The 23,309-nt window shown below is 45.5% G+C and overlaps 1 protein-coding gene and 1 long non-coding RNA gene across 3 annotated transcripts in view; one reads left to right on the plus strand and one right to left on the minus strand.

Annotated features, from left to right (window-relative positions):
• LPGAT1 (lysophosphatidylglycerol acyltransferase 1) overlaps positions 1-11,008 on the plus strand; it is a 65,289-nt gene extending 54,281 nt beyond the window's left edge. The window contains exons 8-9 of the mRNA XM_030498850.1: positions 1,049-1,155; positions 5,437-11,008. Coding sequence (XP_030354710.1) covers positions 1,049-1,155; positions 5,437-5,588 — 259 coding nt within the window. The 3' untranslated portion in view covers positions 5,589-11,008. The remainder of the gene's footprint in view (positions 1-1,048; positions 1,156-5,436) is intronic.
• Positions 11,009-13,175: 2,167 nt separating this feature from the next.
• On the minus strand, positions 13,176-17,192 carry LOC115613452. 2 transcript variants are annotated; one of them, XR_003993392.1, is made up of 3 exons: positions 17,068-17,192; positions 15,027-15,179; positions 13,176-14,881 (listed from the first exon to the last, which is right to left on the minus strand). It is a non-coding gene; the product is annotated as an uncharacterized LOC115613452 (long non-coding RNA). The 2 variants fall into 2 exon arrangements; XR_003993391.1 differs by having other exon boundaries at positions 13,176-15,179.
• Positions 17,193-23,309: the final 6,117 nt, after the last annotated feature.

Here is a 23,309-nt window from a genome sequence, read left to right on the forward strand (position 1 = left end):
GCATTCTTCAAGAGCATCTTGTTTCTCTATCTGATATTCCCGTATCTGTTCAGACACTGCCCAAATGATCGTGACATTACTTCAAATTCTTTCCAATCAATCAAGACTGTGTTGAAAATGGAATTAAAACCCCACTAATGAAAGCAGAAGCATGGTGTAGATGACAGGGAGCTCACCTGAAAAGAGAAACCTACAGTCAAGGTCTTACATTTCAGAGTATGAATTTTTCAGGGTAGCCTGATACACAAATCTCTCCTGCATTGGCCTCCAGTGAAACACAGCAGGTAGGTAAGTTCTTCTCTGTAAGGGCCCTTAGGCACATGGGGTCTACTGAGGAGATTGCACCATTACTGTAAGACTTGAAATTCTATTTTGGAAAAACCAAAATCCAGTGAGGTACGGCGGGTGATTTGGGGGTTCTGTATGTGAATTCTGCTCTGGATATCTGATTTTCTAAGTAGACCTTTAGTATTCAGCGTAGAAGTACCAAAACATTGGTGATTCTTCCACTGGGGTTTTTAAAATAGAGTAGCAATACTTGAGCACGCTTACTTACATGGGCAGTTTTCAGTGTGGAACCTGCCTTAGACATTTCAGACAAGAAGCTGTCTCCTTTGGAAAGCACAGAGGTCAGACACATTGGTACTTAGTGATGCTGTTACGTGGCTTCTGCCTGTTGAGAACTGTTTCTTCAAACCTGTGGACAGACCTTCTCAGTCTTTCTGCAGCATGAGCTTCATTGCTTGGTTTGTACTTTTTTTAAGGATAGTAATAGCGTGGTGGGTTTGTATTTTAAAAAGCCTCAGCAACGTTTCAGCTTTGATCAAATGGGGCAGCACAGCCTGTGTGTATTTGGCTGGTAACCTGAAATATTCCAGTTGTGTATCTGTAATACCTCTGTGACCTGTGAACCAGAGAGACAACGGACCATGCAGTTAGATTTATACCCAACTCTTGTTCTCGCTATTTTGGGGTGGGCTGGGCAGAAGGGAAGAGCTTTGCTCATCACACATTGCCTAGGTTTAATTTATGCTTGTTTCTTTGGTAGGATTTTCCCAGTTAAAGATGTACCTGCAGAGCCTGAAGCTCTTACACACTGGCTTTATCAACGATTCATTGAAAAGGAGGATCTCTTGACACATTTCTATGAAACAGGTAGGAGGATATCTAGCAAAGAGAATTGTGCTTTGTAATGGCTTTTCTTACAAGGATCTCAAAATGCTTTAAGGATATATATGCATTCTTCAGATGAATATAGTAGATTTAAGTATTACTACTTTTTATGTGGCAAAAAAGTATGACAAAAATGATCTAGGAAAGGTAAATTACCGGGTAACATAGGATAGTTTAATATTCCAGGGTAGTGTTTGGCAGATGGCACATTCAAAACAGATCTAAGGAAATCCTCTTTTTTCCTGCAATAACATGTAGTTCAGCTGTGAAACTTGCTGCTGTGGCATTTCATTGAGTGGAATAACTTAGCAAGATGCAAAGAGGTAGCAAACATCTATATATATAGTGGAAGTATTTAGAGCTTATGTTAAGTTTAGAGGGGATCTAAAACCTTCAGGGTTTAAAATGAGCAAGTTCTTGAGTTAAAGGGATTAAATAAGACTCTTAAATGAGGCAGGTTATTTTATCTGCTTAGCGTGGCTATTTAGCATGGGCCTCTGGCACTTGTACTGTTGGAGAAAACTGATTTAACTCGTCTGAAGGTCTAATCCAAAACCATGGTCCTCTTCAGTTTCCTGTTAAGCTAAACAGAAGGATGTTAGGATTAGAAGGATCCATAAGAGTTAAATAGCAGAAAGTCTTTGGAGTCTTGATCTGCAGCCCTGTGCTGTCGGTACCGGCCTCGTTGCTGTGAAGTGCTGAGGATCACTTTGGTCATAATATACACTATATATACATATATATTCTGTCATAACTTCCAATGTTAATGGACCAGAGGAATCTGAATAAACTCAAGGCATTAATAACTTTACTGAAGAGATACTGGCAAACATGGGATTTAAAATACCAGGTAAATACTCTGAAACTCTAGCTGGAGAAGTGCTTCCTCAAGGCTCTCTCTTTCCATGCAGTTGATACTGAAGTATGCCATTTGCCCTCTGGCGTGTGTGTGCAGAACACAGAACAGAGGAATTTGTCATAATACAAAAGAAAAAGAAAATCCAGGGAAGAAAAAATAGAGTTTTATTTCAATGTACAGGAAAGGGAGTTTATCAAACATAGACTGAGTAGACTCCAGATGAAATAAAGCAACTTATTTCTGAAGAAAAATAATCTCTTTGTTAGCAGGTATCACAGTGTCTCAAATCAACTGAGTTTCATATTCCAGAGTGACTATGTTAAAGACGCTACATGTTCTAGATGATTTATTGCAAAGACTGCTTTAATTTGATTTTGAGTGCTTAATTTATCAATTGGAGTGCTAAAAAAGATTCATAGAATTCTTTAGCAACCCAGAGCTGTATTTTTGTTCTATGAAATAACTGCTGTCACTCAGCCATCATTGATGGCAAAAGTCAGACCCTGCTCCATAAATCGCATCCAAACACATATATTAGACTTCATTAGACAAATAACTTTGTAAATCTGTTTAAAACTACAAGTGTAGTCAGTAGGAGGTAAAGAATTCTTGTTACCAAGACATTATTTCACAAGTACCATTAAAATAAGTCATACCCCCAAAATCAGTTTCAGAGTTTAATGGATATAATCAGATTTATTCATAGAAATGTGCTTCCAAAATAGGATAATTGGTTATAATTTGCCAGTGTAATCAGTATAAATTAATAAGACGTTTCAAATGTAAATGTGATGGCATAGGACCTTAGTGGGCATAAATTAGCATCATTTAAAGTTACTACCATTTGTGCCAGTTGAGCACTTGCTCGCACTGCTTGTGTTGGCTTGCTGCAAAAGGGCTATTACAGGTTGTGGAAACGTCCTGTTTGGAAAAGTCCTGGGGCCTAATGTGAGGGCGATCCTTGAAGCTGCCCAAGAGCTGGCTTTGTATTGGTGTGTGCGTTGTCTCAAGTCATAGAATCACAGAATGGTTTGGGTTGGAAAGGACCTTAAGGTCATCCACTTCCAACCCCCCTGCCATGGGCAGGGACACCTCACACTAGGCCATGTCACCCAAGGTTCTGTCCAGCCTGGCCTTTGAACACTGCCAGGGATGGGGCACGTGGTTTTAAGCCATAGGGCTGTTTCAGCATTTTGATTTTTTAAATACACACTGTTTAGGAACTTGTTAGTTCATAAAGTTTACTTCATAGAGCTGGAGTAATGTTTAATGCTACATGAACCTTCGGAAGTTTGCATTGGCAACAGCATTGGTAGGGTTACCTCCTTTTGGCATATTTAGGAAGAAGAAACAAAGCCAAAACCATCTTTTTGTCTCTTTGCTGTATTCCTAAGTGTTAAGAACTTCAGTTGATCTGGGAGAAACCTGTCACGTTAGACACCTTAAACAAAAAAAGTATCTGCCTAAAATTTGGATGTGAAACTGTCCCATCCTTCTTTAAAGGTGCATTTTAACACCTGAAATTCATAAAATTAAAGCTCTTTACAGTTAATATCTGTAGGTAAAAGCAATACAAGGACTCCTGTTTTAGCAGCTAGTGGAAAGCTCAGCGAGTTCTCTGAAGTCTTCAGCAGGCATAACCTTTAACACTACAGTAACCCCAAGGAGATTACATTTGGCAGGACAAAAGCACTTGGAGACTAATTAAAAACCCCAAACTATAAACCAGGAGCTTATCAGTTGGAAATGAGTAATTGTATACTGAAGTCATCATGTTCCTCATTCACTCTGATCGTAAGCCAGCTGGTGTGTTGTAGCTTGGAAAGTCGGCAGTGTCATCCTACAGGGCAATGAGAGAGGGTTTTCACCAGTGCTGCAGAAACACTCTTCATCGTACCCGATCTGAAACCTCATCTGGAAATGGAAGAAATAATAGGTGCTGGGATGAGGAAGGGGAAGGAGGAGTCATGTCTGTGAAGGACAACTCGAAGTGTTTGGCTTGTCCCAGCCAGGAAAGTGAAGGATTGTTTTCTCTGTAAGATTTGGGTGAGGGGGGAAGAGACAGTTGCTGTCTGTTCCAAGGAGAAAGGAATGTTCTTTAAACCAAAGGTCAGCGTTGGTGCAGTAAAACTAATGGGCCATGGAAGAACAAATGTATTGTGGACAAATAGAAGCTTAGCAGTGAGGATTGCTGAGGAATAAACGGTGTGGCAAATCTGCCCATGAGTGAACATACATATTGGTGAGAGGAGGAGGGGGCTCATCAAGGGTTACCTTCGGTTTTTTTTAATTATTCTGATTTTATTTTTTAATTTAAGAGCATTCATACAGGAAGAAGAGCTTTGTCTTAAATGCTTGATTGCAATTCCTGCAGTGATTGCAAATGCGAAGCGCAGAGCTAAGTTGCTGATGGTGTCTAATCGCCCAAATTGTGTGGTTTCTGAGATGAAGAATTGACACTGCTGTGTCTTTACTCTGAATCATTCATCTCTTGTTCTTCTGGGAGTGGTTGTGACTTCATAATGCTGCAGCAAGCACATCATCTTCTCTGGTATATTTAGAGGTTTTATATCTGCTGTTTAGGAATAACCACAACGAAAGTGGTTCTTCTCATGCAGGCTTTGTGCAGCTCAGGAAAATGAATGCAGATTTAATGTGCCAGTGTAAATATATGCAATTTGCTTATGATCATAAAGCTCTGATGTATTCAGACACGTTTAATTTAGTGTTGGAAGTCAGAAAAAGTCAAAATAGGGAAAAATTATTTTTTTTTTAGCTGTGTGCTCCCAGTCTTTGTCATCTAAACAGGCATTTCAGTAAAGTTTTCCTAGAAAACTCTGTGGCGATTGACAGTGTTTCATGAGTGTGTGTGACTGACTGGGCACTGAGTGTTCAAATCAAACAGCAGGTGAAAACTAGCTTAAAATCCAAAAGTGTGTGTATATATTTATATATTCCAAGAGGAACCTTGAGACTGTGTATGTGTTGCTTCTTCACACTATACAACATCATTACAAGCAGCTGTAAAGTTTCCTATGGAATCCACTCAATTTGATCATCCAGGTGTTGTTAAACATCATAAGTAACACAGAAAACTCGGTTGACAGTCAGACCTTCCTGCAAAGGTTGAAAATAAGGATTGTCACTTTGAAGCAATGCTTTGAAGTTTATGCTTTATATGCAGGTGAAATGGAAATTGTTCTTAGTAATTAAGATAAGGGGGGTTAATTTTATTTTCTTGAAGATAACTGGTGATGCTGGAGAGTCATTTGGAAGTTTAACAGCGTAATACAGAAGTAACCAAATAATTGGTTGTGGGGACAAGCGATAGTGGTAAAGAATCCTGCATGAAGGCTCTTGTTCCTGCTGCAGAAGCATTAAACATGTTTTCTTTTCTCTTTTAGGAGCTTTTCCTCCACCGCAGGGTCAAACAAAAGCTATTTCTCGGGAGATGACCCTCAGTAACCTGTGGCTAGTGGGCGTACAGTCGTTTGCGTTCCTGTCGGGTGGTATGTGGTACTGCATCTTTCAGTATTTTTATCATTGCCTCTTTTAAAAGTGGAATGGGACCTGAGGACACAATGGGAATCCAGGCTCTTGCAAATGAGTATCATGTTGTATGTGCAAATGTGAATATTCAAGAGTAAAGGAAAATACTGGACGGACTCTTACCTCTCTGCGGGGAAATGTTGAACTCTGCTGAAAGTGAAGATCAGTAACATAGTGACCTGATGACGTATTATTTTAAGAATTGTCTGTATTTTTAAAAATGTATATTCTCACCCACACTTAAGCAAATTCAGCATTTGGACAAAAGGTGCAATCGTACAACCACCGTAGAAGAATGTCTGTGACAAGAAAGCTCTGTCACCGCAAGTACTTCTTGGCATTGTAGTTAGAGCTCAGAAAACTCAGCAACTTGTCTCTTCAGTAGCCTGTACAGCATTGGTGTGGTAGAGATTCCTCATTTGCACAACTTGTACTTTATTGCAACTCATTGTGCTGGAGTCAAAGATACTGGACAGAGCTGGTGGCGGTATCTTTGCAGCTACGCAGTCAGCAGGTGTTGTATTAGACACATTGATCTAAACCCAAGTTCCAAATAAGATCCAGCATCAGGTGTGTTTTGTGAGGAATCAGTCCTCAAAAAAAGCATTGCAGCGTCGTAGTGTGATTCAGAGCTCTCCACGTTTGATGGATCAGCCCATCCTTGCTGTGGTTGTGCCGTCAGCTTTCCGAATTCCATGTGTTGCCAGTATCTCGTGTTCTGAGGAGACTTGGAAAATAGAAAGTTCGCTTGGTTAATTTTCCCCTTTTGTTCAGAATGCATCTCAGCCATCAGTATCAGCTTTGAAAATGCGCTTTTAAAGGTGAAAAGACAGTGAAGGAAAGACATAAAGCTTAGGGAATAGAGGGAAGCTTTATTGGTCCGGCATCAGAAGCTGTTTCTGAAGGTCTGCTGGTGCTGCTGGTGATTTTGAGCCACCTTTGTATTTTGTATACTGCAGTCCAACCAAGGTGACCTTTGAGTGCTTCATTGAGGCCTTTTTCTCCCCGCTAGTTGCAACACCACTAAATGTACTTGTGGGAGAGTTGAAATAATTCAATGCCAACCATCTTAATGTTTTGCTAAGGAGTCAGAGAAGAAAAACTAGTTTCTTAAAAAGAAAAAATAGGTGTAATTTCTGTCATAAATCTATAGGAGGATACTGCTGCAAAAAAGGATGGTAACTACTCTGAATAATTACATGGAGGGCAGTATTAGTTAGCTCACCACTGTGCTAAAACCATACTGGAAGAAGGATGAGTTGACTTGAAGGGCAAACTGGAACAGGAGATGCTTTCAGATATGTAGGATGTCTATGACATACGGTCTTACTCCTGGCAGGTCTAGTTGGCATTGTGTTTGTGTGATTATACGCAGATTTGCGAGAGCTGTTCCTAAAATAAAACTAATCTCTAAATACAAGCAGGATAGCCAGAACTTCAGATGTTGGCATACTGCCTTTTACACAGTAATTTTACTGAGAACAAAGTAAGCTCTCAGTAGTTTTGGCTCTGAGTTAGCAATATTGATCCCCCTTCTCCCTCCCTCTCCTGCTACGTGAATCACAGCGGGTGGTGTGCAGAATACAAAGCCTGGCCAATGTTCGCTTTGGCGGGGAGCTAAGAGCATCCCAAAATACCAGGCAATGCCTATTTCTCTGACTTAATGGAAAAACACCCGGTCAGTTGTGGCACCCCTGTGCCCCCTGAGGTGGCTCAGTGGGGATGGTTGCAAAATTGTGCCCCTAAACTGTGTGTGAGTCCCCTCATTGACTTAACCCCTGCAGCTGGGAGGTAAAGAACCTCCAGCTTCATGTTTTGGTAGGGTCCTGTTTCTCTATCCCACCTCTTTACACCCAGTCACACACCTGAACTCTGGTGTAATGGGAAATCCACTTTAAAAGAGGTATGCCCCGAAAGGAAGTGGGAGCGTGGTTTTGTTTGGTGGGTTTTTTCTCTGTTGCTCTTGCTAAAGTCCAGCTGATGGAATGAATGTATTTAATCTGCCCTTTTGCAGAAGGGCGCTGTTGAAGCGGTTACGTCTGCTGTGCATGGTGTAAACAGGCTCTGGAAAGTGCAGAATGCAGATGGCAAGCTCTTTACTCCTGCCCTTCACCAGGTGGCTTGATCACAACCACGGAGATGCCCACAGTACAGCTGGGTTTATTTTGAGCTAGGACAGACTGGAGTGATACATAAAAAGGGAAGTTTATCTAAGCAGATTGCACAGCAGTAGCTCACATCAGGAGATTGTTCTTTATAGACCCTGTGACCTCCATGTAAGAGCATATTGTTTTTTCAAATGCAGTATTTCTTTTGTTCCAGTGGATTGCAGTCAATAGTGAGTGTTCACATGCTGCCTAAAGAAATTAGTAATGCGCAATAATGATAATCATTTGATTTATCTGGTCCTGTTCATTTTCAGTTTGTTCCTCTGTAGTGCTTACTATTGCGAGACGTTTGTTTCCAAGCACTGATTGTTGTTTCAATAGGGTGAGTAGATAGTATTAGGTCTTAGGCTTCTTTCCTGCCTGCACTGGCAAACGTGAAGAGCCTGGCATCGTGTCTCCTTACAGCTGAGTTGCTGTGGATGACAGTGGAATTAAACCACTGTTAAGAAACTCCGAAGTACCCTCCCAGCATGAACTTGGATGCTGCTCCATCAAAGAGGATAAACTGGATATAAGAAGTTTTTCTCTTCAGGGGAAAAGTGGATCCAGTGCATAGGAAATACTGTGCTAAAAATACTGTGCTGGTCAAGCCAGTTTGGAGCTCCGCAGGCTGGTTTGAGGAACATGAATTCCTGTCGGTTGCAGTTCGGTTCTTCCTTCTGGTGTTACAGGTGGGGGGATTGCCATGCCATCCATAGAAAATGATGTTAATGAACCATACAGTTGATCACAAAATGGTTAATTAATATATCTTTGGATTTCTATTGGGGGAAATGGAAGAATGTATGAAGTGCTAAAGAATGAAAAATTCACAGACAAAACGCTGTTGCGCACACAAGCGCGAGCGTAGCGTTTAAGTGTGTTGTGAATAAAGATGGTTCTCTGCCAGGGTTGCACACGAAATATCTCTAACGTTTTGTGTTGAATTGTTCGTAAACAAGTTGTTACCATTGAAATGGTACAAGTCCTCATGGTTTAATGTTGCTGCTCCTCAAGTCCCATTACAGGAAGAGGATCTGCCCCTTTGCACGGAGCGGTGTTTTCTTCAGCACTCATTGGCAAGTGCGTGTCCCTTACAGCTGCTCTTGTCTGCCCTGGACAGTTCTGTTGAGTGTTGCAGCAGTGATGTCTCTTGCAGGAGAGATTGATTTCTTAAGTTGCTCTCACCAGATTGTGAAAAGCAAGATTTCAGTGTCAGTTGCTTACTGGGGAATTAAAAGCTTTCTTCTCCACCTCCAGCATCACAACTCAGATGCATCTTACAGCAGTAAAACTCCAACGATCACTGTGGTACTGTCCATTAGTCACTTGATTTGCAAACGATGTCACTTCTTTTTGTCTGACACTGCCATAAAGTGCTGTTCACGTTTCTCACCTCTTTGTACGAGGTAACGTGGATACCGATCACTGTGTGTGACAGGATTCAACTGCTCCCCTTTGCCTTGACGTAACATTTTGGGACCAAAGGTACTTCAAACTGGGATTTCCAAATCATGAGTCCACGGTTGGGTGCATTCTCTTGACAGCCAGCTGGGGATTTTGTGGTGATCTGGTACAATCAGTCAAAATAATTCTACACCTGGGGTACTGTATTGTTTGGAAATAATGGAGCCATAAGAAATAAAGGGTTATTTTGCAAAATTGCATATTTGATAGTTTTTACACTGTTTTTTAAACAAAGCAACCATTGGGAGAGTAGAATTGAAACCACACTCTGGTTTAAAACGTCTGCATAGGTTACCAGCACCTCTGAGCAGCTTGGGTTCGCCTGTACAACCTGTAGACTACCTGGCTGTGGTGTGGAAGAAGTCTTTAAAAGGATTCTATGCATTTTAAGGTTAAAGCTTTTATTTTACCATTGGATGATTATTCAGTGAACAACTGTCCTATTAAAGTGAGTTAGTTCCTTCAAATTACAATGGTGTTCATTTTGTATGATAAAAACGAGTTTTCTTGGTACCAGTTGTTTTTGCCTCCGATTTTCTCCTTCCCTCCTGCGTTACCTGCGGTTTTGGTTTGTGTGATTAAATGGATGCAGGAGCCTGTAGTGACTCCAGTGGTTTTGCAAAGGGCTGCTCCTGTTTGGTGTTATTTCATGGAATTTGTTTCATTGGACTTTTTCTTAATCAAACCTCTCCATGAGCCAAGATGTCTCTCAGAAATGTAGACAGATACCAGAAGCAGCGTTTCTCTAAGAGAAATCAGGTGTCTCTTCCCATTATAATTTTGTGTGTGGCAAACATAGAGTTGATATTTCCCCCCTCCCCCAAGATTATTTCATGTGCTTTTCTCTATTGTGCTGACCATAAACACAACAGATAGTAAAAGAACACTTTGGTTCACTATCCAGCTGTAGCGTTGCTTTGCGATGGAGAACGTTGCTTGGTGGAGCATTCGTGAGGAGGGACGTGGAGACAAATGTTCCTGTGCCAGGAGTGGTAAGGGGAGGAGCGGAGCAGTAGGGAGCTGGGAGGGGAAGGAAGCTTCTGCAGCACCCCTTGCTCCAGCATGCATTGGAAACTGCAGTTTCTCCACAGGCCACTGCGTAGGAATGCATCCTCCTAAAGCTCCCGAGAGCTGAGGCCATGGCAGGAGTGGAACCTGGGTTGCCCCCATCCCAGAGAGACGTGAAACCAACCTTTTAGTGTCATCCTTTTGTAGATACTTGCACTTTTTAACAGCGTGGTGTGTTTTTAAACAACTCCAGCTAGGCAGAGCAGTACGGAGTGGCACAGCTCCCTTCGCTCCATGGCCCTGGCATCCCTCTGCTAGCGCCAGCTCTTCGCTCCGTGTCGCCTTCTGTGTCAACTGCTGCTGTGTAATACCGCAACACAGAACAAAAGGAACTCCATGGAGCCTGAGAGACATCCAGCACAACTTCCACGACAGCACCATGGTTGTAGTTACGTCTACCTCTTTGTTTCCCTCCTGTTTTTCCATGTGTGGTGTTTTGCTGTGAGGGGTGGGAGGAATTGAGGGAGCGGGAGGGAGAAACTGGGAGGGAAAACTTGCTGTCGGCATATTGGGACAGTGGTGGGGGATCCAGTGTGTTGTCACCAGCCATGTTGTCACACTGAGGAAGCCATTGTTTTTAACTCCTGCCTAGTATGGAATGGCTGTTTTAAAGAAAAAAATCCTTCCTGCTGGAAAGAAACCTGTATTTTTAACAAGCAAACCCATCCCTCTCCTGTCAGCAGCGCGAGTCGTGACCATATCATGACATGCTGATCACACAGTAATAAATGTTTATCTCTCAGGACTCTTTATCTTGTATTTTTACTCCTTTGGCAGCTGGTTTTCTGAAAGGCCACTGGGCATTGCCACATATCACGCCTCCTGCAGCTGAATAAAGGCTGTTTGTGTTTCTACTTAGAAAACATGAAACGGGCTTTGTTGTAAATCGTTATTAAATTACGGTAAATTTGCCTGCATTGAAAATGGCAATCTTCAGTCTGTAGAACGGAATGGAGGGGTTGGGGTTGGGGTTGGGGTTGTTTGGGGTTTGTTGTTGTTTTGACAGCTCCCTTGCAGCTGGTAAAAGCAGGGGAGCATTGAATGTGCAGTGCTCGTGCTGTTACCCCACAGGCAGGGACTTGTGGGCCCTGACACATGCAGCCATCGGAGCTGGACCTTGAGGCTGTCATGAGGGTGGGTTGTTTCTTCAGGACGTTCCTCAGCCAAAACTGATGACAAAAATGAGTATAAATATTACTTTAATGGTCCAATAGAGTCTTAAAACTCAGCTCTGTTCATTGCCCACAAGCCTGCAGTATCCGTGTATCGGCTGAAAGAATGTCCATTAACCAGTGCTGGATGAATTCCTGGCACGTTTTCTCTTGCTTCTGTTTATTCCAGTGCTGAGTATTGATTCCGTTGTCGCTTAAAGCTGCAGCTGAGGGTGTTCTCATTGCAGCCATTGCCCTGCAGTACCAAGGTGTGGTGCGTGGCTTATGTTTATAGCTGTTATCCACCATCCAGAACGGCAGCGTGGTTTGCAGACAAGTATGTGCTAACCAAATGTGTGTGGGAGCAAGTCCAGAGGAGGCCACGAGGATGCTCAGGGGCTGCAGCACCTCCCGTATGGAGACAGGCTGAGAACATTGGGGCTGTTCAGCCTGGAGAAGAGAAGCTGCTGGAGACCTCAGAGCAGCTTCCAGTGTCTGAAGGGGGCTACAAGGGTGCTGGCGAGGGACTCTGCATCAGGGGCTGGAGCGATAGAACAAGGGGTGATGGGTTCAAACTGAAACAGAGAAGATGGAATGCAGCAGTTCAGTGCGGAATATCGCTGAGGTGAGAAGAAGGAAGCAGGGGAAAGCCCCAGCCTGGGTGTGTGTTTGGTTCTCCATCCCTTGAGTCTTGAAATCAAAACTGTTGGCTTAAATAATTTATTACAGAGCTGAAACAGAAGTAGGTCCAGTTTAGCCTAATTACAGCGGGAGGTCGTGACCTACATTCTGCAGGTCAGTAAGACTTGATGATTGTCATGATGGGTTTTGGCCTGAGAACCTATGAAACTCATCAGTTTATTAGTAGCTAGATGGCCAGGCTTTTTTAGGCTTCCTTCTTTAGGCTTTTAACTTCCCACAGCGTTCCTGGGTTTTGCCCCAGGCTTACAAAGACCCTGATTCTGCAAGAAAAAGCAACATTAAATACTCATTTTTCAGACTATCCATCATTTTCATGTTTGAGGTACCTATGAAATTGCCTTCCTTCATTATCCAACCACAGATAGTTGGAGCTGCCTAAAGAATCAGGCCCCTGATACGTCCAAGCCATTATCCGTACATCCAGAATAGCCAAGGACAAGTGCCTCAGGGAAAAGTGTAAGGATCCCTGGAGTGGACAAGTGTGGAATAATCTTGCTATATATAGGAATTGTCTTCCTTACCCTTCCATTAGGAGCTGGCTTGTGTCCTGGCCCATTGGAATTTAGGTCCCTATTTTGTTTCCCTTTTAATTCGCCGGTTTGGTTTTGTTGTCCTGGTACGGTTTGGAGCTTGGGGAGGTCAGTGAGTCCTGCAGACCACTTACAAGCCCTTCCAAAAGCCCACTTGGTTTCAGGAAAAGCTGCTTTCGCTGTGGATGTGCTGGTTTTGCACTGGTTGTTCCTTCCCTCTTGTGTTACGAGAGGTTTAAACAAAAAGTAGCTTTTTTCCTTTAGGTACCTCTGTGAGCCCACCATGAATGAGAGTTTCTCTGAACCATTTCAGTTTCTGTTCCTGTTCTGGTACATCCATCCCTTGCATAGTTCAGTTCCTTCTGCTTTTTATTATAACATTCAGAGAATTGATTGTCCTATCAGTATAATTTATCTAAGTGCTTATTTAAATACAGCTTGATAGTGAGAGGATTAGATTTATTAATGGGTTTACCATTAGTGATTTCCTGACCCCAGTGAAACACACATAAATCAAACAGTGACTCTGTTGGCGGCTGCAGCAACAAAATATCTGCTGCAAATAGTTTTTAATTCCCTGCACAAAAACACACACATTTAATTTCATTGCGTAGTGAAGGAGACTAAGAAGATAAAGCTGTTCCGTAAGATAAAGTGAGCAAAGGGAGTTTACTTCCTTCATCCCGGCCTTTCTTTAAAACAAAACTGCTCAAATGAGGTTTAAGTTCAATAAGCTCCTGCTGGCATCTCCCTGAGTCACTGAGAGCCAGGCAGTTGTTCATAGATACCAACATGCTGCTACCTGAACCAGAGCCCCTTGTCGAGAGCAATTTGGGGAACAGCTCTGTCTCCCTAATGGAGCTCTGGGACGTTGGCCTCTCATTCTTAGTGGTGGCCCTTTAACTTAATATAGTAAAATAAACCCAAAACACTCGGTTAAGCTGAGGGTGGGATGTGGAAAAGCCACACGCTGCTATGCAAAACCTCCTGAGCTTTGTTCCATGCACGTCCCTCTGCAGCGCTTGTGGAAGGAGGTGTTACATATGCCGTGTAGGGCAGGCAGCGCTGCGAGCCTGGCTGTAGGAAGGGTAGATACCACAAGGTCAGAAGTGCCAGTTGCACCAATTAGCGCAATCCTGACTCAGAGCAGCCTCATGGCTTTATTTTTAATGAGCACAAGGATTATGGGAATTTAGATGGAACGATGATCTATTTTTATCTCATATTTTGTAAGCTCAGAAGATGGATCGGGAATAAGCTGCGTAGTGAGACAGGCCAGAGCCAGCGCTAAGCCAACAGACCTGCAGGAACAAAAAGGTCCTCGCTTTGCAGCACTGTGTGGAAGGCTTCAGGTTATGATGGTAATCCCTGCTTGATATCAAAAGTAGGTGTTACAGGGACATGGTAACGTGCAAGTGTGGCTGGGAAGCTTAATAGGCCTTTCTTAAAAGAAAATATTTGGGTGTTTGCAAGTCACAAGGGAAAGGAAACACATCTTGTCAAGAGTTCATTACACTTCTGACCGCAGCATCATCTGCTGCTGAAGGTTAAAGAGGCAAAAACTGATAAAAGGGTCAAAAAAAGGCAACAATAAAAAAGGAGCTGTAGGAAACTGCAGCATTTGAACCGATCAATCCTCTGTGTCATAATCTGACAAAGGGGGAAAGAGTCATGCTGTAACTTCACCAGAGGTTCTTTAAAGACAGCGGGTGGTTGTAAGGAATAAGAGATGCCCAATGTGTAAGTCGCTCAGTCGAGCTGTCATTGCTGTGTATGTCTATATACACTCGATCAGAGGATGCCCCAAAGCAGCACCTTGAGGCAGTTTCACCAGCTACAAGCTGAGAGCAAACCAGAGCAAGCCCAAACAAGGCTCCTGTGCCTCAACCTGGCGACTGAATGAACTACAGCTGAGAATCCATTTCTGGCTCTTTGCGATGTGTCCTTCCATGTTCAGGCTTGCGTTGAGTTTTTGATTATGATTCTTATGAGGATAAATAAAAATTGATTGTTAAATAATTTTAAAGCATTGCGCTTTTTGGGATGGGACTAGATGTTGTTAATCCAAAATGCCTTATTTAACACCCGTATCTTCCAGCCTCAGTATGCAGGGTGGCACATGGGCTTTCTTCCTAGAAAGACCGTGGTATTTCAACTTTAAAAAGGGGAAAAACCCATCCCACATTCCTGTGAAAGGGGAACCTGTGTTTTTGGATCACTGTTGTCAATCTGTGCCTAGAACAAGAAGTTGGGTGTTAAGTTACTCCAGAGCTGCTACTGTGATGATAACTGCTACTTAAGACTCAATTAATGAGCAAGCAGTGATGTGCATGCAGGAGTCTTGGGGGTGTGTTTCCACAAGGAGTAGGAGCTGACTTACATGGGGATGCAAAATCTCTTCTCTGTTGGAAAGGCTCCATGCTGAGATTTGCTTATTCTCTTTCCTGCCTTGTGTACTGACTGCTGGTAATTAAATCAAACATCGACGATGGCATCTCCTTCTTGCCAGGGAGACATCGGCACTCCTGAAAAGCTGGAGGCAGACAAAATCGAATCAGTGGGAAAGTCAAAACAGCGTCCTACACCTTGGGAGATGGGAAAAGGACTCATAGCTCTTAAAGGATCGTTAGATCCCATTCGGAAGAGGATGAGGATAGGAAGCTAGCTTGCTTCTTCCACCCAGGTCTCTCTTCAAATGCCACGTAGCCTGGGAAGTACACACTGGGTTAAGGGTGCACCAGCACCTACACCCTGTCAGCTTAACACCCGCCTTCGAGTGTCTTCAGGAACAGCTCGCACCCGGGTTGCTTCACAGCTCACTAACTGCACAGTGCACACGCAGTGCTGTGACGCTGCGGCGGCCACCCCGGCCCTTCAGGACACTGAGTATCTTCCAACTTGTATCGTCAGTGGAAGTTTCCAGTACCGAAATGTTCGAGTCCTTCATCCCCTCCAAAAGGAGATGTACAAATACAAGACTCCGGGGAGACCTTATTGCACCTTTCTATTGCACCCACTTAAAAGGGGCCTATAAGAAAGGTGGGGAGAGACTTTTCAGCAGGGCCTGCTGTGACAGGACGAAGGGTGATGGGTTTAAACTAAAAGAGGGAGATTCAGGCTGGGTGTGAGGAAGAAATTCTTTACAATGAGGGTGGTGAAACACTGGCACAGGCTGCCCAGAGAGGTGGTGGATGCCCCATCCCTGGAGACATTCCAGGCCAGGCTGGATGTGGTTCTGGGCAACCTGGTGTAGGTGAAGATGTCCCTGCTCATTGCAGGGGGTTGGAATGGATGAGCTTTGCAGGTCCCTTCAACCCAAACCGCTCTATGCTTGTGTGATTTATAACTATGCTGAGATATTTTCGAAGACCTCTCAAACTGGTTGCTGTCATTGGTTTTCTCTGGTGATGTAGCAGGTTACTGATTACATTACGTTCACCTGATCTGTGCTAGATACCAGGTATTTGCTAAACTGTCACCCAGATTTACTAGGAAGGTCCAGGCTTCTGAGGCATTGCCTCAGCATCTGTACACACAAAACTGAAACCCAAACCAAAACCCAAACCCAAGTCAAACAAGCAACATCAAAACAAACAAGCAAAACAAAAACCAAACCAACCAAACCCAACCCAAAACGAACCCATAAGCAAAACAGGGCCCACACCCTCAACCTGTGGCTGTGTCGGCGCTGGAGCTGCGCACTCCTCGCACTGTCGCCGGGCAGGGACAGACATGGCACAGTCAGCTCCCGGCAGCACAGCCCGGCACAAAGAGCCCCGGAGCTGCCGCCCGGCCAACCCGGCCCCACGACCTGGCCCCGCACCCCAGACACGGCCGGGGAGGGAGAAGCGGGGCCGGGACCCCAGGAATGTCCCTGTTCTCCCGGAAGGTGGGGTGAGAGCCAGGATCTGGCTGAAAACCCTCCGGCCCTGTGTGGCAGCAGCGGCACAGACCGACTCCGGCAGCCCCAAACAGGGGCCGGTACCCACCAGTGCCGGGGGTCTGGGCTGGACCCCACCAGCGCCCGCTGCTGCCTCCCCAGGCGCCCCTGTGCGCCCGCAGCGCGGTGCCCTCGCCCCACGGGAGACCAGTTTCCCGCAGCAGCCTCTCCCGCTCTCACCGGTCCGAGCTCTCCCTGGCTCCAGCAGGGCCAGCGCCAGGCTGCAGGGGTCTGTCCTCCCGGCAGCTGCTCCAAGAGCGAGCTGGGGAGCAGAAAGCAGCCAGGGCCTGCACCCGGAGGAGGGAGCCCGCAGCCACAGCGGGGAACCAGAGGCAGCTGCGGACAAACCGGGCAGCAGGAGGCAGGGGGCGGCAGTTGAGTGCCTTTGGCTGCTCACGGGTATTAGGGCACTAACGAGCTGCGACTCCCCTGGTCTCTGCTCCCGCTCATTGGAGCCCCCCCAGGAGCCTCAGACACTCACTCACTCATCCAGGCTGGGGGTTCCGATGCCAAGGTCATGCCCGGGTGTGCGGGAATGTCAAGCCTGCGCAGCCCAAACCGCCCTGGCCTGCCCGGGGCTGGAAACGCTCTGGGTGCAGCCCCGGGAACGCGCCTCATTGCGGGATGTAGCAAATCCCGCAGCGCTCGCGTGACACGGGGTCTTTAAATCACAGAAACCATCAAAAAAGCATTAACCACCCCCTGGCCCGGGCCCCGCCGCCCCTCAACCCCAGCGCTACCGGCGCCGCACCGCCTCCCGCCCCGGGCCCGGACACCCCGCAAGCCGCAGGGCAGGACCCCGCTTCCCGCCGGGGACCCCCGGACCGTGCAGGACCTGCCGCCGCCGCCGCGCCCCCCGGCGGCTGCGAGCGGTACCGCGCCCCGGGGGCACTGTACCCTGGCGGGCGCTCGGCTGCCGGTGGGAGCGGTGCGGTGCTGCCCCCTGGCGGAGGAGGGCAGCACGGCTGTGGGGGGCAATGGGGGGTGCGGGAGCAGGGAGGTGCTGAGGGAACATCGCAGCATTCCCGTTGTTCCCTCTCCTCTTACCCAGAGGGTTCACTGGTCACTCTTCCACCTCCCCTCGAGCCCTGGGAGCTTGATGGAATTCCTTGCTCCATGGAGTTCTAAACTCCAGTTCTACAAAACCGTCACTTCTTCCTTAACTCGGCAGTGTTGTACGTGGTCATTCCCTGCCCAGCCACGGTCAGACAGTAAAGCGTCTTGAGGAATTAAGGCAGGAGTGAACACACACCCCAAACCTGCTTCAGATGGATTTCCAGCAGCTGTTACAGGAAACTAACCCTCACCCCAACCAGACCTAACCTGAACCCTGCAGAGCCACAAGAGCTGTAGCTGCTGGAAACCCACCTGGAGTGAGATCTGGGCCCCTGCCCTGCCTGCCCAGACTGCATCCTGGCTGCTTTTTCTAAGGCAGGATGTTTAGAGATGAGCTTAGAGGTGTCCAGGTCTCACCTTACCCCTCTGCTGCAGCCTCCCTGCAGCCCTATGGCTGCAACGTGGTGTAACACCACATCTGGGCATGTTGAAGTGAAATGCCAAAGGTCTTGGGTGTCTCAGATCAAACTCCTCTCCCATTCTGCACTCACACTGCATCTACATCCCAAACCGTGCTGCTGAGCTCAGCTGAGCTCCTGTGCTCGGATTCTAGAAGTAATGCTGCCTGCGTTTCTCTCCCCTGAGAATGGTCCCTGCCCCACAGACACCTGCAAAGCCACCCCAGGCCCATTTTCCTCCTGCCTGACTCCAAATCAATCTCCAGTTACAGCTTTATCACTGGCTACAGAAAATTACCGTGGCCAAAACCTGTTTCTTTTAACTTCTCATCTAATAGAAGAGAACTGGCAGTTGAGCCACACAGAAGAAGCAGAGCACAAAGTACCACCTTATACCCACTTGGTGCCCTTTCAGTGCTTTTCTGGAGCTAAACATGTTGCTTCTGTGTCCTGGTATTTACTTCGGAGATCTGAGAACAGTGGCAAATGAGATCCCAAAATGAGATCCTGCCTCGGCACGTGCCATGTGGGCTACACAGTGAGGAGCTCTTTGCAGTTCCTCTCCTCCAAAGGGCACCTTCTTCCAACCCCTCAGCAGCATCCCTGTGAATTCGTTTTAAACTGACCTTTCCTGAACGTGTGGCTGTGACTGGCACAGACTATTGCAGGTGAAGGCTTCCTAGTGCTTGTAAACCTGCCACCTCCATCAGAAACACTTCACATTGTGCTGTCCTAAGTTCCCACCACTCGCTCTTACTTTCCTTGCGGGAATAAACCCAGAGCTTCCTTCTTCCCTGCTATTTGTGATGGATCAGCTCCCAGAATTTAGAGCCAGAAATCCCTGCTGTGATATAATCCTGGCACTATGCTCGGTGTGAGGTTCGATACCCGTTTTACTCTCTGGCGTGCCCAGGCTGTCATTACCCTCACATCACATGTCACCATGGCACACGTGCCCATGACACTGCGCTGGAGCAGTGCAGAGAGCAGGCAAGCTGCAACTCACGCACACACACGTTATTTAAGAGAAACCCAAAAGCACTCACCCTGATACAAGCACCTTACTTCTACTTTATTCTTTCCAAAATCAAGGAAAATAATTACCTGACTGAAGAGGTGAATTTGAATGTAAGAGATAGGAAGCAGCTCTGTAGAAATAATCATGTACAAGTTTTACAGTGGTTTAGTTGAACTGGCTCAAGCATGAGCAAGCACCCTCCTCTTGCTCTGAGACAGCTTCCTCTGTTGCTCCTAGGCCTCCAAACGCAGTAGTTGTACTGTTGTAAGCAGTCCCTTGAACCGGTGCTGCTGTGGTAGCTGTACTGAATGTAGATCATTTCCCTTTTCTCTCCTACTGCAGAAGTAACACCCTGAGTTAAGAGTTACTATAATGGTGAAACAGCCAGCTCTGGCAAACTATATCAAGCTTTGAAAACAGATTAGCATAACCAAACAGAGATGATATTCTTACTGTTAGGGAGACTGAGAACAATGTCTTCAGAAAACCAGGTCACCTGCTCCTCGGCCCCATCTTCATGGGGGTGTCTGTTCCCATCCCTGATGCAGTGTGTTAACAGGAACATTGATCCCTGTAAGCTCTCATCCTTGTTGACTAATGCACACTAATAGATGCTGTGGGTGAAGCAACCTTATGTAAAGGTGCTTGTGTTGCAGACATGGAACCTCCCGTGACATAACAGATCCTGTATTAAAGACAGAAGCAGCTTTGTCCTAAGTATTACTAATGTGAACAGACCTAAACATGAGCAGATGCACTGCTGCTGCATGCAGTGTTATGCCACTGTGACATTAATAATTTTAAATTCCAAAACCACATCCCATTTAATTTGATCATAGAGAAAAAAAACGATCTTTGGATCTGAAGACTTTGTAGTTTAACATCTGTGGTGTTATAAAGTCCTATTAGATAATTGTAAGATGTGCATTAAGCAACATATTTTGACCTTGACTGCTCAGACCTCAATCACTCAACCCTTTCAGTTATTATAAAAGGGGTCAGGTCCTCTGATGTCAACTAATTAAGATTAAAAATGAAAATGTTCCAAATTTGTCTGAAACCTCAAAACATATTGAGTACATCTGCAGAGAGATTAAAACTGTGGAAGCGGGGAGGGGAGGAGCAAATGAAGGGCCCAATTCATCTGAATCCTATTGATTTTGACACTGAGATGTTGGAGGCCATGTCAGTATTTCAAACAACACATCAACCCCTGTGGTCTCTCCTCTGGACTGGCATTGGAAGAGACTTGGAAGCAATGCCCCTCTGGCCTACCAAGTGACCTTGCCTCCCTGTGCTTTTGTGTTCTGCCCTGAATAACAGTGACAAAAACGCTATGCCCACCCAAACCAAACCCAGCTATTTTCTGCCAGCACAATAGGCTGCATTAGTTTGTGGAGGGATCAAACAAGCACTATGATTCTGTCTAAAATGGAACTACAGAGCCTAGGTGACAGATCAGTGTTTTCCATTGGATGTCACCAATATGACTTTCACCCTGGAAACACAGGACTAACAACTTCATTTCAAGTGAGGTTCAAACTGGGGTCCTGCACCTTCTGGTGCATCTTCTAGCTTTCCTCTTTCTGTTATGCACGTCCCGTGCAATCACAGACAGTGTCCTCAGACACTGATACCTTGATTTCACTCAAAATTACAAGTTACCTTACTCTGATTATCACCCCAGTGCACCAGTACTATTGGTAAAGAAACGTATTTTACTAGGCTGAATAGTAAAGATACTGTCTCTTCCTACAATCTTGCTTGAGTCATATCCATGTAGTTGCAATGACCTACAGAAAGTTAAGAATCCAGTTTTAGATTCTCTGACACAATATATAGCAGCAAAGCAAGCGTCAAGCTTCCAGGAAATGTGCTGCAGGGTATGTCTAAGCTGAACACATTAGGGATGGGAGAAACATCCCCAGTTTCCTAAGGAGAGATGATTTTTGTGGTTGATCCATCTGGTTTTACTCTGCCCTATAGCTCTCAGGCCTATTTGCCATATGTACTCAGCTGCATCTAAATGATGTAGAAGTCCCAAGTGTGATCCTAAGAGGGTTTTTTACTGAAAATCTGATAGCTACATGGAGGGTAAACCCCCCAGTTTAATGACCCCCATGAGAAAAGTAGGCAGAATACAGCATTTTCTATAACCTGGTCAGCTAGCCAGCCTGTGGATGGCTGCACAGTAACTGCAGCATGTGCTGTCTGTGCCCAGTGGGCATCTCAGAGGAACATGCAGCTATCACACGCTGGGAAGCAGAGCTTAGGAGACAAAGAACTCAAATCTGTACGAATCCAGCATTCGCTGGCTCTGCTACTCATAGACCAGTTTGAGAGGATTTATCTTCTACATATCTTTGAGGGATAATTCTTGGCTTGTGCGATAAATTGCTACAGGATAAGGGTATGAGAATATTAATGATAAAAGCATCTTTTTCTTCTATTCTGCAACCCATGGAAAGATCAAACTCTTGATCACTACCTGTCTCCTGTGAAGTTGGTAGCAGAGCTCCTTTCATTCCAGAGACACAAAAGTGACACTCAGCCACTGTGCCTGACTTGACTGTGGCTGCACAGGAAAACCAACAGGGAGGGTTTCAGTACAAACAAGCCTCACCATTTTGAACAGCAGCATGAGGGTAACTGACTTTCCTGTTGTCCTTCTTTAAAGTAAAGGAAGGACTCACTCAAAACTGGAGCTAGATGACTGTATCCTGGTTGGAGTCAACAGAGATAATTGGTGGAAGCAGCAAAAATGTTGCTTGTCAGACCAAGCAGGCGATTCTGTTATTCTTGTAGAAGTTACATTTACAGAAGCACCCTCAAATCATCTTGTTTCCTGAAGCTTTTCAAGTATCATACTTAAACTGATTTTTACAGATTATGTCTTTTTATTCTAGTCACTGTGAGATAGGGCTAGTTACTAAAATAAGCCTACACCAGCTATTCAGAGTGAAGTCAGAGATGAGACACCTATTGACTTGAACAGAGCTGGGACTTTGTGTTAACGCCTTAGCACAGAAATAAGTTCTGATTTCACAAATTCAGCTGTTAAGATATTAAAAGCTAAGGAAATGTCTGTCATCAGCTGGATAGGAACCTGTCCATGTTGTTTGTAAAACTATTAATAGCCCTAAACTGCTTTTCTGAGCTAACAGGAGGCTATCAGGGCCATGAGTTAGGAGCAGTTCAGGCTGAGCCCTCTTCTTCCCAGCCCTCTTACCTGCCTCTCTCTTGCTTGTAATGCCTGTCCTCACACATCTTGCTGTTTTGGCCATGTCTGGGTTTCTTCAGTGGCCAGCTCCAGCATCAGTCTTTAGTATGGCTCTCCACAGGAAGGTCACAAAGTTCCAGCAGCAGGTTGGGACCAAGGAGAGGCCATGTCTGAGCAACTGGTAGTGAGCCTAGAGCTGCCCTGGGCTCTGCTTTCTGCGGGTATTTGTAGAGAGTGCTGAACACACCTCTGCTGGGTAGGGTATCTGGCATGGCAGGATCACACAAGATAGGTTGAAATCACATTTCTTCTTAGAAAGGGGAAGAGAAGACAAAGGGAAGCGAGCCTGTTTTGAGTGGGGTAAAGAGAGACTGCAAATTGGTTTTCTTAACCCTAGGCCATCCGCTATTTCAGGACTTTCAGGGGGCTGGTGGGTATCATTGGTCACTCTCAATCACCTCTGAAAGGTCACAATCAGGAGAGCTGCCTGGGGACTGGAAGAAAGCAAATGTCACCCCAGCCTTCAAAAAGAGCAAGAAGGGAGGACCCTGGGAGCTACAGACCAATCACCTCAATCCCTGGAAAGGTGATGGAACGGCTCATCCTAAGCATGTGGAAGACAAGAAGGTGAGCAAGAGCAGTCAGCATGGATTCACCAAAGGGAAATCATGCTTAACCAACCTGATTGCCTTCTATAGAGGGACAACCGGCTGATAGATGAGCGGAGAGCAGTGAACGTTTTCTACCTGGACTTCAGCAAAGCTTTCAGCACTGTCTCCCATGACATCCTCATAGGCAAGCTAAGGCAGTGTGGGATGGATGAGTGGATGGTGAGGTGGATTGAGACCTGGCTGAATGGCAGGTCTCAGAGGGTTGTGATCGGTGACACAGAGTCTAGCCAGAGACCTGTAACTAGCAGTGTCCCCCACGGGTCAATACTGGCTCCAGTACTGTCTAACTTACTCATCAAT

The sequence above is a fragment of the Strigops habroptila genome, chromosome 10, assembly GCF_004027225.2.
Source record: "Strigops habroptila isolate Jane chromosome 10, bStrHab1.2.pri, whole genome shotgun sequence".
Classification (NCBI taxonomy): Eukaryota; Metazoa; Chordata; class Aves; order Psittaciformes; family Psittacidae; genus Strigops; species Strigops habroptila.